The sequence below is a fragment of the Melanostigma gelatinosum genome (genome assembly GCF_949748355.1).
Source record: "Melanostigma gelatinosum genome assembly, chromosome: 6".
Lineage (NCBI taxonomy): Eukaryota > Metazoa > Chordata > Actinopteri > Perciformes > Zoarcidae > Melanostigma > Melanostigma gelatinosum.
Window position 1 is genome coordinate 10,356,966 of NC_136639.1, and position 15,783 is coordinate 10,372,748.

The 15,783-nt window shown below is 42.2% G+C and overlaps 1 protein-coding gene across 1 annotated transcript in view; it reads right to left on the reverse strand.

Annotated features, from left to right (window-relative positions):
* The window catches only part of LOC306779261 (transmembrane protein 132C), a 108,010-nt gene that overhangs the window by 20,923 nt on the left and 71,304 nt on the right, over positions 1-15,783 (reverse strand). The window contains exon 4 of the mRNA XM_079271110.1: positions 10,096-10,282. Within this exon, the coding sequence (XP_079127236.1) occupies positions 10,096-10,282 (187 nt within the window). The remainder of the gene's footprint in view (positions 1-10,095; positions 10,283-15,783) is intronic.

Genomic DNA, 15,783 nt, shown 5'->3' on the forward strand with positions numbered 1-15,783 from the left:
CTGCATTATTCATGGCGCAGCAGAGAGAAGAGAGGGTGGTGCACACGGTGTTTATGCTTCGTGTGTATTCCTGTCTGCCCCTTGTTGTCGTGGCTGTCCTGAAGCCAACTAGCTCACCAGATAATCAAATTCCTTGTGTGTGTGTAACGTACTTAGCGATAAACAATTCTGATTCTCATTCTGATAAACCCAAAATCCTAAGTCTAGGGAGTAAAAACAAAACTATAACCAACACATCTAATTTTGGAGCTTTTACCACCACAATGAATTCCTCTTTATGATCTTTCATGTGATTTCTTGAGCAAAAGCATTAAAAGGGGCCATCAAGTATGCCAATAGTCGACTACTCTAAATTAAACTTTCATAGTTCCGACAAACATTTTCATCCCTTGGCGATAAGGCATGCGTACGTGCAAGGAAACTGAAATGAGAGTGGAGGGGTAGTGAATGATATGCTGTAGACATTAAACTACACTCAGACAATGTCCTGAAGCTATTAAGCAGACTAAAAGAGGCATGCCCTTTCATCAGCCCCTCTCTCCACAGTGTGCAATGCTCAATGTGGCACTTCCTCCCTTCCATTCCAGTGGGCGTTTAATTGGCTAGAAATGAGAAACATGGAGGAGAGTGGGAATAAAGGCCTTGGTAGCACCATGCAGAGCGATACATCACTGCATGACAGCGCATTGAAGTGGTGGGATGGCTGTGAAGCCAACACGCTGCCTTTTAATGAGGGTCTCTCTCTTGCTCCCTTCTTTTCTCTTCCCACTCTTTGTTCCTCCGACAATGAGCCACTTCCTCTCCAGCGTTCCCTTTCCCTCCTTTTTCCTCTCTTCTTCCAGGCTCACTGGATGAAGGTGGGAGCACCACGTGGCACACGAAGAGCCCATCTCCAGTGACTGGCAGTGCCCTGTCTGAGGTACATGCCCATCAGAGATCTGATCTGCTCATTACTGTTGGCTGTGGCTGGTAGGGTGAAGAATAACCCGATGGCTGCTTTGATAGTGGATCCGCTACTCAAAGTGTCAGTTTGAAAAGAGGGGTTATAGGAGATTATGGAAGGATCATATGGACAGAATAAATGGGTGCCTCGGAGTCTTTTGCTGCCACGGCTCCCTCCATCATAATCTCATCTTAATGTGCTGTTTGTATTGTTCACTGCGTGTATCATAGGAACATTTGCTTTCTTGTTGAGAAAACAGCTTACATGGCTGTCCAAAGATAAAAGAAAAAAACTATCAGCACCTCTACAGCTAGCTAATTAAATGTTCTATCTCAAAACAAAAGTGTAAAATTGTCCACCTCTGATACAGGGAGTCATTTGCTTTACTATTTCTTGGCTAAAGCTGTGTTTTCACAGAGTTTCAGCTGGTTGCCTGATAATGTCATGGTAATGACAAGTCTCCAGAAAGCAGCTGCTTGTCCCAAAATGTTGATCTCTTCCTTCAACGGGGGATCAAATCTCCCACAGACTGCTCGTTACTGCTTGTATTCTCGGAAGTCCCTTAAAGAGCAGATCCGTTTCTGCCAAAAATCAAAATGTATAACTGCGCTATTTCAATACCTTGACTTACGGTACTATAAGCGTATCTGACTAAAGTAAAAATCATAAAGCCTTCAGACTTCTGAATGTCTGATCAGGCCAGTGTGATTGTGAAACAGCATGTGAGAAAGAGAACATCTGAAGACAAAACGGTTGGCACTGATCCGGAAAAAGTTTAGCAGCTTACAATTGACTTCGTGGTGGAATGATTTATGTTGTGTTGTTGCCCTCGGAAACTTCAAAAGAAGGGCAACCAATGCCGCTTCAAGAACTCCCTGCTCTTCATCTGATCTGCTTGGTCAGGATTCACACGACAGTTCCCAGTGTTGATGTTTTAGTCACATGGAAATGCTCTCAACTGTCAATTATTTATGATTGCATATGATTTACAGGTAATCTTTGACTGTGGGGAACTGTCACAACGACAACATGCTGACAGGACAAATCCCCCCCCCCCCCCCCCAAATATTAACTATATTATGGACTGGATTGCTGACAGTATAATTCATTTTCTACAATGCAAAGACTCTACCTCAGGATCTATCTTGGACGTTTTATTTTCAAAAAAGACCTGGAGGGATGGAGACACCCTGTAGAGTACAGTGGCCATGAATTGCCCCTTATGCGGAGAAAAGGAGCTTGTGAATAAAACATAGCTGCACTACTGAATATTTTACGTTTATAGGACGTTTCCCCTGCAATTCTCATGAATACCGTACCTGTAATACATCTAGATCAGGGGTCTTCAACGTTTTTCAGGCAAAGGACCCCCAAACTGATAGAGAGATGGAGCAGGGACCCCCGATAAAATTGTGTTTTATATAAAATGGGCCTAGTACCGTGTATACCTCTTTATTGTGCATTCAATACTAAGCTATTCAAATAATACACAGGTTCATAGATTCATGTTTTTATTTTAAATGTGCAAGGTACAGTGAGGGAGGTCGTGCCACTGCCATGCATAAACATACCGTGTCAGCTGATACCAATGCCAATATCAACATTGTCTGTCAATTGCATGATAATCATGCATACAAGCTATTCAAACTGATGTTTTTATTTTAAACATAAATGTGGAAACGAAAAATGAGTGATGGCCCATTAGTGCCACTGCCATGCATAAAGATACCTGTTGTCTTGCATACAATACTGAACTATTACAATAATGGACAGATTCGTTTGGAGAAAAAAAAATTGTTTTCTTATTTGTCAAATCAACCAACAATTTCGCGGACCCCCTGTTGAAGACCTCTGATCTAGATCAATGGATCAGAAGGGAGCAGCGGGCGTCCCTGGTGAATTTCAACAGCATTCAGACTCGGCACCATAAGAAGAATCGAGTTCAGGCACCAGCTCTGTGCTCCCCTATAGAGATGAGTGAGAGAGCTGCAGGGACTCAGGGGAGGGAGCTGGCGGGTGCTCTGACTGAAGCTGGCTCCGGTCCTGTGATGTCTCACTGGTGCCCCTGCTGTTTGCCCACTGAGTCCGGGCCCGAAGGCTGGAAGGCAAGGCAACAACCCTGCCGGCGCCATTCTGCTCAGTTTCAGCCCAATATCTATCACATTGAGCCGGTCGATGAAGAGTTCTTCACCAACGGTCAACCATGCCTGTGGGAGATGACCTCCTGATCTCTGTTCTGTTTTCTTCACCCGGCTCTGATCGAGATCCATACTGGCAGCTTAGCTTGACTTAGCTCGGCTTAGCTACCCTCTGTACACAGACCTCTCTCAGCAGACACAAAGGTCAGCTCCACTGTAGAGTCCATTACCGCAAAAAAAAACCACATTCCTCTCAATGGGCCAAGATTAAAGTCAGAACGCCTAGAACTCGGCCACAGAGTGAAGTGGGATGTTAACAATTATGGGGAGATCTGCGATATGGATGTGTCCAGACCCTGTCACTGGGAGATCGATCTGTCAGTCTGGATCCCGCCCTTCACGTCATCGCTGCATTTTCTGTCTTGCTGTACAAACTATTTTCACCGTAACTGACGGGGTTAGAGGCACAGAGAGGCCTACAGTGACGGGGACGAAGGCATTCAATTAGAGAAACGAGAATATAAGTGGTTCAGGGTACAGGTCTTCAGCATTTTCTCTTGGCAAAGGAAAATTAACTTTTACACAAATGCACGAATCACATAATGCACAGTAAATAAGCGATTTGACCTCACTGCTTTCAAAAGTTGTGTGGGATGGTTATTGTGGGATGGTTCTTAAAGGTGACTGATGATATTTTCTGATGTAACCATAATGAGCGAGCTTTGAGGAAATAGTTTCTGCAGCAATAGCTGTATTCATCCAATCACATACCGCACAAGGGAGGTTGTGTGGGTGTGTGTTTTTAAAAGGAAACAAACCCATCCCACTCACTTTCAATTACAAAAGCAGTTTGGGGTAAATCGCCTTCCTGAGTGACATTGGAGGAATTTGCTATTAAAGCTCGGTGTATCTGTTCATTTTGAAAGTAAGTCCCAGTGTGCAGCAGTGGGATGAAAAGGTACAGAAGCCCTTTCTCTTTCTCACTTGTCACCATACATGCGTTCACATTGAAAATGAGTGCCAGTCATTCTGAATAGCTTTTACATCCTGCGATGGCAAAGGTTAAGGAACATGGAAAATGTCAAGGCACAGCCAAGAAGTTCGATCATGTTCTGGAATAAGTGAACATTCATCACAATCTGTTGTCCTAATTAGCATTACATGTAGTACGTCACATGTGCATATTGCGACCACTTCATCAGCAGCCTCTGAGCTGTAATAGATGCTAATGGCTTACTGGCTCGGGGTCCATCCATCAGCCCCTTATGATTCATGCTATGTGTGATAAAAAGCTACGTTTTACCCTGTTCCACTAAAACAGCAGAGACCTGCAACAGAGACCTCAGCACGAGTGGCTGAGGTTATTAGATGACTGAAATCAGGTACTTTTAAACAAGGTGTACAGTACGTGCTCTGTTTATTAGCAGCTTGTATGATGCTACATGCGTTCATGTGGCATTTCTGCAGGATTAGCTGGCGTATGAGTGCTTGTGTCTGTATGTCTAACTATGTGTTTGATAAATGGCTCCCACGATCTGACTTGTCTGGCAGAAGAGATGTGCATTGCAACAGAGAGAATGGAATCGAGGGGAGTAAAATGAAACATTCATTGGAGGATCTTGATAAATGACTTCATCATGTGAGAGCAGAAGTGGCCAGAGAAGGCCAGGGTGATGATGTATTGTTTAACGATACATTGGAGCGGTACGTGAATACAAACGGCTGCTTTCATTTCTCCTCATCTCTATGCCCGCGAATGCTCGTGCGAGTGAGCACCGTTTGGTGTCTCGGCTGGAAAAGGAAGACTGATGAGTCCAGATATGATGTATGCCCTGTCCTCCTGCTCCCTCTCCATCACCAGGCATCCACAGCAGGGGTAATGATGATGAGGGCAGCCTGGACAGGAGCATATTACTTCACGATGGTAAAGGATAATGGACCAGCCTCCTACTGTGCTGAGGAATCTGCTCAGGCATCCAATTACTGCCGTTAAGACCCATCTCAAGATGACCCAAAAAAACACAGCTCTTTCACACTTTAAGTGAAACAGAGGATGCCAACGCAAGGAGGCGGAGGGTGACAAGGGAGGCAATTCATCAACATTGTTAATATAGTAATGTATGTTTGTCTGGAGCAAGCAGAACAGTTTAGGGATAGAGAAGAGGTGGAGAAAATAGAGGAAAAGATCAAAACAAATAATGAAATAAAACATGTGAAGAGAAGACAAGCCAGGACAGGCAGGCGGTATTACAGTCGACAGAGAGAGAGAGTTCTGAGGCGTTTCCTCGCTCTAAACTGACTCAAACGTTTGAGTCCTCTTTTCATTTTCTGCTTTTGAAATAATTGCTGCATTTGCAGAACTTCTGCTTTGCGGTTTGAAATTGGTGACAAAGTGGTGAGCGGTGCTCTGAGCCCTCCCAATGCAGGTGGGACTGTGGCAACACGCAGGAGGAGTGCTCTTCAAAGGGAAAAAAAGAAAGTTTCTTCTTTCAAAACGATGTCGCTGCTTTCTCAGAGGTATCACCTGTGGCAGAGCCCATCACTTGGCTGGGAAAATGCAATAAAAAATATCTTTTTATGATAATCCATTCCAGCAAGGGCACAGTAGTTTAGAACATGACTTAAATGGGCTGGGAACAGGTCTGAGGAGCCATTGAAGTAATATGCCATAAATGTGATCAAACCCAAAATAAGCTTCTCTATTTTTATAGTCATTAGCTTTATTACATTACGACCTGGCTGTCTGACATGGTCTGCTATGGTTCCTCATTCAGAAGATGACACAATTGCAAAACACAATGACAGCAGCTTTTCCATTACAACAAAATACAGCTAGCTTATTACACTAATTAGTGCTACTTAAAGATGAAACTACCATCTACAGCAAAACCAGAGGGTTGATGTGTCAACAGATGCCTTCAGCATGCTCTGTGAAGTCACTTAAAGAAGAGTAGAATTCTGTTTCGCCCTCCCTTGCTCTAAAAACACCCCCTTCTTCCTCTAAGTCTGTTTCTCCTCAGCTCTTCTTTTCGCCTTTCTTTCATCAGTAACCTTCATTTACTGTCTACATCACTGATCACAATAATGATATTGCAAAAAATACTGTAACAACACCAAATAGACGACATTAAAAATAGGTTTTAGTTCATCTTTACTTGGAGTTACTACAAAGTCAGCTAGACAATTGTATTTCTTTCAAAGTCCCATTCAGCTATATTTTTTTTATATTAATAGCGGTGATTGTCTGTGATCTAATATTGCTAATACTGTTGATGAACACTGCACTCTGCAGCCTCATCCTTCAGCCATGTTCTGCTCATTACTTTGGCTCTCGGAGACCCAGATGTGTTTACTCCGGAGTTAGGGCATAAAAGGAGAGGCATAAACACGAGGGAATATCGGACTTGCTTTCGACCAGTGGTGTAAAAGAGGGGACGTCAATGCTTCTGCTAGGTATGTGTAAATTAAAACGAGGGTTGGTAATCTTGAGAAACTAGCAAGAGTACGCTCTATTAAAACTATCCAACCAAGAAAATCCAGCCCATTGTTGCCAACTCTTTTCTAATGAAAGTAGGTAGCAGCACTAGCTCCAAAGGTTGCTCAATCTAGCAAGAAAGTTGACAAATTAAATGATTGGATGGGCTTAACACAATCCACGACAGACACAACTAGATTATTTTTATTTTTTTTGTCTGAGGATTTGAATAATTGATTGCTGTCAGAATGTAATGACATTCTAACAAAATATCAAAAATGCTCTTGAAAAAAATGATGAACCCTACCTTTAATGTTTTAAGCTTGCCATGAGGGATACATCGATACATGTCAGATCAGTTGCTGAATGCTGAGTAACCACAGTCTCAGAGATTTCCACAGTATTTTAACGTGGCCAGCATCAAACACCATTTGCAGTCGTAGTAGTGGAAACATGTATTATGGTCAGTTAACTTTTACTCTGTTTTCTCTCTGATGTACATCTGGAGAGATGTGGAGAAATATTACTGCCAACAGTCAGTAACAGAACATGATGTTGGATCTGACATCTTTGAGTTACGAGGGTGGTTTTCCATCATTATATTCCCACGTTGCACGATTGGTGTTACCCCGTAAGGTAATTTGACATTTCTTCCATGAACAACAACAACAACCACTACATCCTACATATCCTAATTGTTACTGAGTATGTGATTATCAATATTCTGACCACCCACATTACTTATCTTAAGTCTTTGCTACATCTCCATCTTCACTACTCTATTAGTGACTTCAGGTCTTTGTGCGGAAACCAATTTTTCCTATTGGCAAACCTGATTTTGTTTTCCCTTTGGTAGAGACAAGGTGGTGATGGTGGAGGGTGATGTGTCAGTGTGTGTGTGTGTGTGAGTGTGTGTGTAAGGGAGGTTGACGGCACTGCTCTTACATTACCTTACTTCCTCTTTTCTATCAGCGAGAAGTGTAGCAGGGGGAAGGGAGAGGAACTTATATGTGGGCCTTTCATGCCACAGTGATCCAGAGTAATCGAATTCAGCCTTCCTCTTTCTCGCTTGTGTGCTTCTCTCATATTGGTGCATGCAGATTGTAAAACCCTTATATTCTGTGCGTGTGTGTGTGTGTGTGTGTGTGTGCATAAGAGTGAGGGAGAGAGAAAAGGGGAGAGAAAAGGGGACAGAGGGAGACAGACAGTTCTGAATGTTTCTGCATGTATAAGTATTTGTGTTGTGTCTTAAGTACTATGGGGTGGCTGGAGATGCTGTGCACCTTGGGAAGTTATCTGCATGGGAGAAGCACTTGAAAGAAAAAGAAGTAGAAAAGCAAAAAGTCTTATGGTGGAGCAAAATGAAATGAAACAAAATTGTCCAATCAACATCTTTTCAGTAAAACTCCGATCATTTCAAATGTTGGTGTCAAAGGTCAACGAATTCTTATACAAAGGTTTGTATGATATCTTACGAACAAATTTTCCAGCAACTCCAGCAACACGGGTCGATTTCCACTCTTTACATCAGGGGTCTCAAACTCCCGGCCCGCGGGCCGAATCCGGCCCGCTACGTCATTTTATGTGGCCCGCGAATCCGCCAGCAAAAAAAAAAAAAAAGTTTAAATTTTTTCAATTTAGACTTGATAATAAAAATATCCCCATAGTCGAAATTATGAGATAGAAAGTCGAAGTTATGAGACAGAAAGTTATAACTATGATAGAAAGTCATAATTCTAGATAGAAAGTCAAAATTCTGAGATTGAAAGTCAAAAGTATGAGATTAGAAAGTCAAAATGATGAGATTGAAAGTCAAAATTATGAGATACTTAAACAGTCATAGAAGCAGCTCTTTGGCTGGTTACTGTACATTTAACATGGAAATGTATTGTGAGTACATTGAAGACGACTTTAAACTGTGAATGCAGACAGTTATTTAACAACATGTTACGAGTAGTGACATTTACAACCGGCCCTTTGTGGGCGACCATGATGCTGATGTGGCCCGGAGTGAAAATGAGTTTGAGACCCCTGCTTTACATGCATAGACAAAAAAACTAAAAACTTAGTTAGGTTTCGGCAACAAAACTTCTACCCAAAAGATTGTGGTTTTGGTTAAAATAAGGAATAGTGTCACTTAAGTATGGCAGTTATGTGAGAAACAAATCAACATTAACTTCTTCACAGAGGGCATGAACAACGGTCTCCCGGGCGAAAGTCACATCCACCTTCCATCCCGCTCGCTCTGTGTGGGTTCATGCAGTCTTTATACTTCCTGCTTCATAATTACGTGGCTCACACACAAAATTGATGTTGTGGGATATCTACAAATTACAGCGCATTCATTTTCGTAGGTATAGCTACGAACGCTGTATGAGAACAGCCCGCATGATAGCAGCTGCTTCACTGACAGGTCCAAGAATAGCACATCAAGGCACGAAAGGGAAAAATCTGGCCTTTCCTGCAGGGCACACACACGCACACGCACACACACGCGCACACACACACACACACACACACACACACACACACACACACACACACACACACACACACACACACACACACACACACACACACACACACACACACACACACACACACACACACACGCAGTGTTTCTACACATGAAACACCATTCACCTTTATCTCGTGAGAGGCTCCTGCCTAAATTACCCTGTCCCTAATTGATTTCGCCAAGTTTAGAAAATAATTGTAATATCAGGTTAATTGAGATGAATTTTTGCCACTGTGAAAAAAAGTAATATGATATATAGGTAGCCATTAAAATCCCCTCTTCTGTGTAAAAATGAGCGGAATATGAAAAAGCAGACCGTTTTAGGATTGATTGAAGAGTGCGTGTTAGATTTTCAAGGGGTCGGCACTCAGAGAATTAATTTTACACAAACAACAGAAGATGGATTTCCTCTGTTTTGCAAAAAAAAGCCACATTAGTTAGTCAAATAAAGATTTTATTTCAAATATGATTTTCAATGAGCAGAGAACAGCACTTTCTCTTAAGCCAACACAAATTGATGTGGCTCATTTGTTCACGTGAATGCTCTTGATCTGAATCAGAAGCCGTGCACGCTGGTTCGCTAAGCAAAACTCTCTGTGTGAAGTTCTATAGGGGGAGTTTGGCTCAATCGACACAACAGAGTACCTGCGCCTCGTTGACGGAGACACACAGCTCCAGGCTTACCCTCGGGCCAGAGCCAGACTCTGGACCCCATCTGAGGTCTGCTGGGAGCTACAGATGCTCTTCTCCTGTCATGCTCCCAAACACAGACCCACGTCATAGCTCTGCCTTCTTTATCTAACCACCAATGACTGGAGGAAGTATTCAGTGTCCTTTACTCAAGGAAAAGTAGTAATAATACGATATAAAAGTACTCTGTTGCAAGTAAAAGTCCTGCCATCATAATCATACTCAAGTAAATGTATCACTAGTAACTGCTAAGCACTAGCTGATACACGGCCTGTTACTAAATTCTTCATTGAAAAGCTGTTGGCATTGAGCTGGAAGTGGTATGACTCACCATGGCCAGGGGCACGATGCCCGCCAGGTCCTCCTGCGCCAGTTGGATCTCCGTCTCAGCCTCTTGTGTGGCGGCACGACTGGCCGGGTACTCCACCTGCCAGGCCATCCAGCGGCTGCCCAGCGGCTCAGGAAAGATTTCCATTTTCAGATCCACCTGGAGCACCCTCTGAACTCCCATCTCAGACCTGCGCCACAGAACAGAAAAAAAGAGTGTCAGTGAATGATCAAGCAGATGGCTGGATGAAAGTTTGAAAAAAAGGATGTGTGGATGTGTGCGCTCGCGTGCTCATTCCACGTGCTCCAATGACGACAAACAGTAAAGGCTGATGAATGTGTCTGTGGCTGAAAGCTATGACATTTTAGCTCCTGCTTCAAAATGTCAAGTCCCTTTGCGTTTGCCTCTCTGGTAAAACCTCTGCTTCATGGAATAATATCGCAGCCCTTTTTTTTCCTTCTTATTCCTCTCACACTTTTCTACATGTGTCCTGTAAATAGAACCAAATCATCCCATGGCTGGTCCTCAGGGCAGTTCAAAGGAATGCTTCACCAGGCGTGACCCCCGCTAAGGTGTTGACGGTCAGGTTTGTCACCGGTGCCCTTGTTTGCCGTAGCAGAGCGTAAATATACGACATACTTTGGCACGATCTACGGCAGGACCGGATGAAGTCAGACAAATGGAGAGCGTTGATAATACAATTTCCCATGGCACCATAAGTCTCTGGTGCTCAGAGTTTAAATATAGCCAATTTAAATATTCCTGGAGGCAGGAAAGGTCAGCTTTACACGGGAGCCGGAAGAGATGGGAAATGGCACAAGATCTGTTAGCCATGTCTTGCGTGTCAAATGGCGGAACTCAGAGCCAATAAATTTCATGCATGGTCTCTGTGGCACAGCGGCACAAAACAGCTTCTTGTAATTCGAACATGGTGAGGGAGGGAGAGACAGACGAGAGGCGAGACTAATTAATTCACATGGTACTTTGTTTGGAGAGGAGGTTGCATGCAACATGTAGAAAGCATATTAAAGCATGAGGCGAAAAAAGACAACTTTTAAAGCCAAAGTCAGTAAAGCAAACAAAACGATGCCAGAGAGAGATAATGCATAATGAGATACATCTTGGAAAGACAACACAGCAAATGTATAACATCCTACATTATGAATAGGGGACTAAATACGGTGAAACAATAAATCATAGAAAATGTTTTATCAACTGCCCTCGTATTCACATAGGTCGAACACTATTTCCACATCATTCTCATATTATTCAGTTTTATTCCAAGAGAATGAAAGATTTGTTGCGCAGAAGAGCACAACAACCCAATTTTCACACCCAACAGAGGTGTGTATGAATAATTGAGATGCCAACCAAATAACTTGTGTCACATTTCATAACAGTGTAATTAGAGCACCAAACCACTGAAGGCGTAGTAGGACATTCTGGACTTACATAACCGTCCCGCAATGCTGTGGGAAAAAGACAGACGCTAATCTCAGGCCGGTAACGCCACGAGGTTCATCAGGCAAACAAAGTTAACAGATGATGCGCTGAGCGTCCAGAAATAAACCTTTGAGAGCTCCAGAGTCAGCGAGCGTCACACAGGACCTGTGTTATCAGCCCAAATGGCCCACTTTCCACAGCACAGGCAGACTTTTGCTCCGGCAAGCATCGCACACTTTAGGCATGCGACGAGACATGCAGGCACAGAATGAAAGAGATTGCACAGCGGAAAGGTTTGATTACACCACCAAGGAGAGCAGCTAAATTCACACCTTCACAAAAAGAAAGGGCCTCCAGAAAAGACAGAGAAGTTGACTGTTATTCGATTTTTCTTCTCTTCAGAGATGTCACTTATTTCCCTCCTCGTGTGATCCAGTTGGCAGAGTTTAATAGCAGCTGCGAATGCTATGAATTTTACGAGTTTCTTTTCTTCATACAATGAAAATAGCAACAAAAAATGCAGACATGCTTCAGCATTTTTGTGACCGAATTATATATCTTCAAACGAGGATCTGAAAAGATGACAGCAGTGTAAAAATGGTGACGCGTGGAGGGAAGAGAAGCAACAGGATCTTGGAGAAGTGCAAAATGGAGAAGAAGAGCAATGACATGCAAAGAAATGCAAACTATCGTTGCGCTTTTGTCATTCTTTGACTTTGATTAACATGGAAATGAATTGAAACCGTACGCCAGTGAAATGTGTTTTAGTAAAAAATCGTGAAAGCTATGACAATAATAAATACAATGTTCATGGTGGAAGTGGTTCATTTATTGCATTTTTATGATGACTCTTAAAAACCAAAGCTGCTGCAGGCTGTATATCTAGCTCGCCAATAAGTCGTAGAGCAGATGGCAAAAACAAGGAACAATAAACAGACATTTTGGGCTCTTAACCTCACGCAGGAAGCCTGGAAACGGTCCAACTTTGATTGTCGGCTGTACTCAACCCCCATTGACACACGTCATAAAATGAAACCTGACAGAATCATCTGTGTCTGGGTGAATGTGGCCTAGACGGTGATTCACAGACATGACCATATACACCAGTGTGCCATTATGAGCCGACCTCAACCTCTCCAAGTCAGCCAATCACATAGCTCGCTGGGGGACTGTTCATTTCTCTGTTACTTCCAGCCTGGGGTCTAATTCAATTAGCAACAAAGGGCCTGTGGATGTGTGCCACGCAGCTGGTCTCAACCTGATAATTATCTGTAAACTAGCTGTGGTTTGACTAAATCTGAGGCCAGACAGACGACCAGAGGCCAGCCAAAGGCAATAGAGAGGGGCTCAGTAGATAAGGCAAGGCAAGGCAAGGCAAGTTTATTTGTATAGCACATTTCAACAACAAGGTAATTCAAAGTGCTTCACATAAAACCATTAAAAGCATCAAAACACAAGGCAAAAGAAAAGGAGATTTAAAAACAATTGAGAACATTCATTAAAACATGAAAAAAAACAGTGCAAGAAATAAAATGCAGTTGTAAAATGCAGAAATGCAGGAAATTGATTAATATACGAATTGAACGTGGTTCAATTAAAGGCAGCAGCAAACAGAAAGGTCTTCAATCTTGATTTAAATGAGCTGAGGGTCTCAGCAGACCTGCAGCTTTCTGGGACTTTGTTCCAGATATGTGGAGCAGAAAAACTGAACGCTGCTTCTCCATGTTTAGTTCTGACTCTGGGAACAGAAAGTAGACCGGTCCCAGACGACCTTTGATACACATCAAAATGACAATGTAAAGGTAATGTTTGACATGAATAAAAGTGGCAGTTGTGGTGACCGGTGACTGCGACTCCCACAAAATCCAAAAGTCCAAACTCTTAAAATAATCTGAAGAATTTCATACCTCATCAAAATAATTGCACTTATTTTCTATCTATCAAATTTATTGATCGAATAATTTCAGCTAAAAAGGCAAAATCATTAGCAGAACGCTTTTAAGTTGGCACAAATAGTAAAGATACCCAATACAAAATTCAGAGCATATTTATCATATATTTATATTGTCTGCTGCTGAATAGCGTATGGAGAACCTTTAACTTGGAATAATATTCTCAACATCTTCCACATGTCCTTTCAAAACGTGCCACCAACAAATCCAAACTTCTGCCGTTCAACTTCTATCTTCACTAATTGCACAGCTCACAAAGCTCCTCGCCGAGGTGATTGAGCTCCATCTTAGCTTGATGGAGCATGTAAGACAGCTATTGAATTTAGACTGCAAGAAGCTTAAAGAAAGATAGATTTAAATGTCAAAATGAATAAACAGAAACAGGACAACGTTATTGGCGGAATTTCCTTTTTAGGAGATTTCTCTAGAGAAAGAGCTGTAATTGAAAGAGCTTCTATTGTCCCATTATCAAACTCACTGTGTCATTGTGACACTCCTTGTTTAATCTCCCCCTGATGTGATAGGATCCACGTGCCCACTGCCGCACCCAATGGGATTAGAGAACGAGAGAGAGATAGACAGAGAGGTTTTGTGGGATAGATAAAATGACATTTTCAGGTCCAGTTTTTTCATTTTTCAACTCGTACATCAAGTATTCTAGACGTGTATCTAACATTAGAACAACATGATTTACGACAATTGCAGCCCAGGTCGGACGTTTGTATGTTTTATGTGTACTATACATAGAGCAAGATGTAGAGTACATGCCACGAAGGGCAATAACAAACCTCAGCAGAGCAGCATGTTCAACTCTACTGATTCACTGTAACGAGAAGTTGAACGAAAACAGAATGGCAGATGAAAATGCATAATGCAGGCTGCTGGAACCAGAGGAGATGCGGTCCACGGCAGTTTGAGGCTTCTGTGTTTGTGCGTGTGATTGTGTGTGTGAGTTTGTCATGCAAACTACTTGTGGAGGGAAAAAATAATCAAATTTGTGGCTTCAGTGGTGCCTGAAAGCAGCACCTTAAAGCTCTGCTGTTCTCATGCTCCGTCACCTGGAACAGCAATAAACCAGTCAGCACAATGGAGCCCGGACACACACACATAGCTCCAATCACGCACACACAGATAGCTATGCATACATGTATGCACATGCACAGTATATACTGTACCCGAGAGCATCCATGCATGATGAATCTCAGCCTGCAAACATCGTGGACCGAAGCACTCAAGCTGGTTAAGGTTTTCTCAATCTAACACAAACATGATATGCAATGTCTTGATTGTGAAATATAATGGCGTCTACAAGTGTTTGCATCTCCACAAAACCTTCTACTGCATGCAACTATTACAGTTTGTAAATTCAAATGTTATGTGCAATTGTGTCAACAAGCTCAATTACTCATGGCCCTCTTCTATAAAGTGCTGCAATGATGGGTAAGTCCCCCTCTTTAAGAGACTGAAAAGGATATTTCATACATTTAAATGACTCGATTACAGAAATCTTGATTTTAAGGCTAAAACATCATATAACACACTGTATTCTCATGCAGAATTGTTATTATTTATTAATGGATTATGTGTCTGATTGATAACATCTTACCAACGTCTGGTGCTGCATGTGAATGAAAAAGTCTGATGTTTTCCAGCCCCACATTGTTGTACAATAATCCAGCTTGTGAAATATTTTATTCCTGCAAATTGTTTCTTTCTTTTCATATTTCAAAGTCTTTCATAGCTGATGGTAAAATGCACTTATTTTGAATTATGTTTATGTCAAAAACACACAAAAACAGTTCGCTTAGATATGACTAAGATATTTCAAATGATATGGTAACAATACGAATACATGAATAGGAAGAGTTAACGCTAAAGACTGTTTATTAAACAGAATACTTGATACAGAACACTCGAGGTCATCCCCATGAACAGCTTGAAGACCAGTAGGAGTGAATTCTCCGAGACCACTTCCAACAAGCATCCACCTCAGAGGTCAGAGCATCTTTTCAGTCCTGATATCTGAGAAAGGACCCCGATGGTCACAGCGTGAAGCACAATCTCTCTGCTGGCGGAGCCCTGACCAGAAACCAGAGTCCTTGAGTCACATTGCCTACAATCTACAAAAAGTATACAGCATTGGTTTGAAAAACAGAGAGTAGCAAAAAAAAACTGCATATGGACTGGAGTTTCCATATTGTTTACTTATTACAAAATACATAAAAATGATTGATATGATTTAATATTTCCATTGTATTATTACATTATTAGGAGTTTGAGAGTGAGAGCAGAAGAA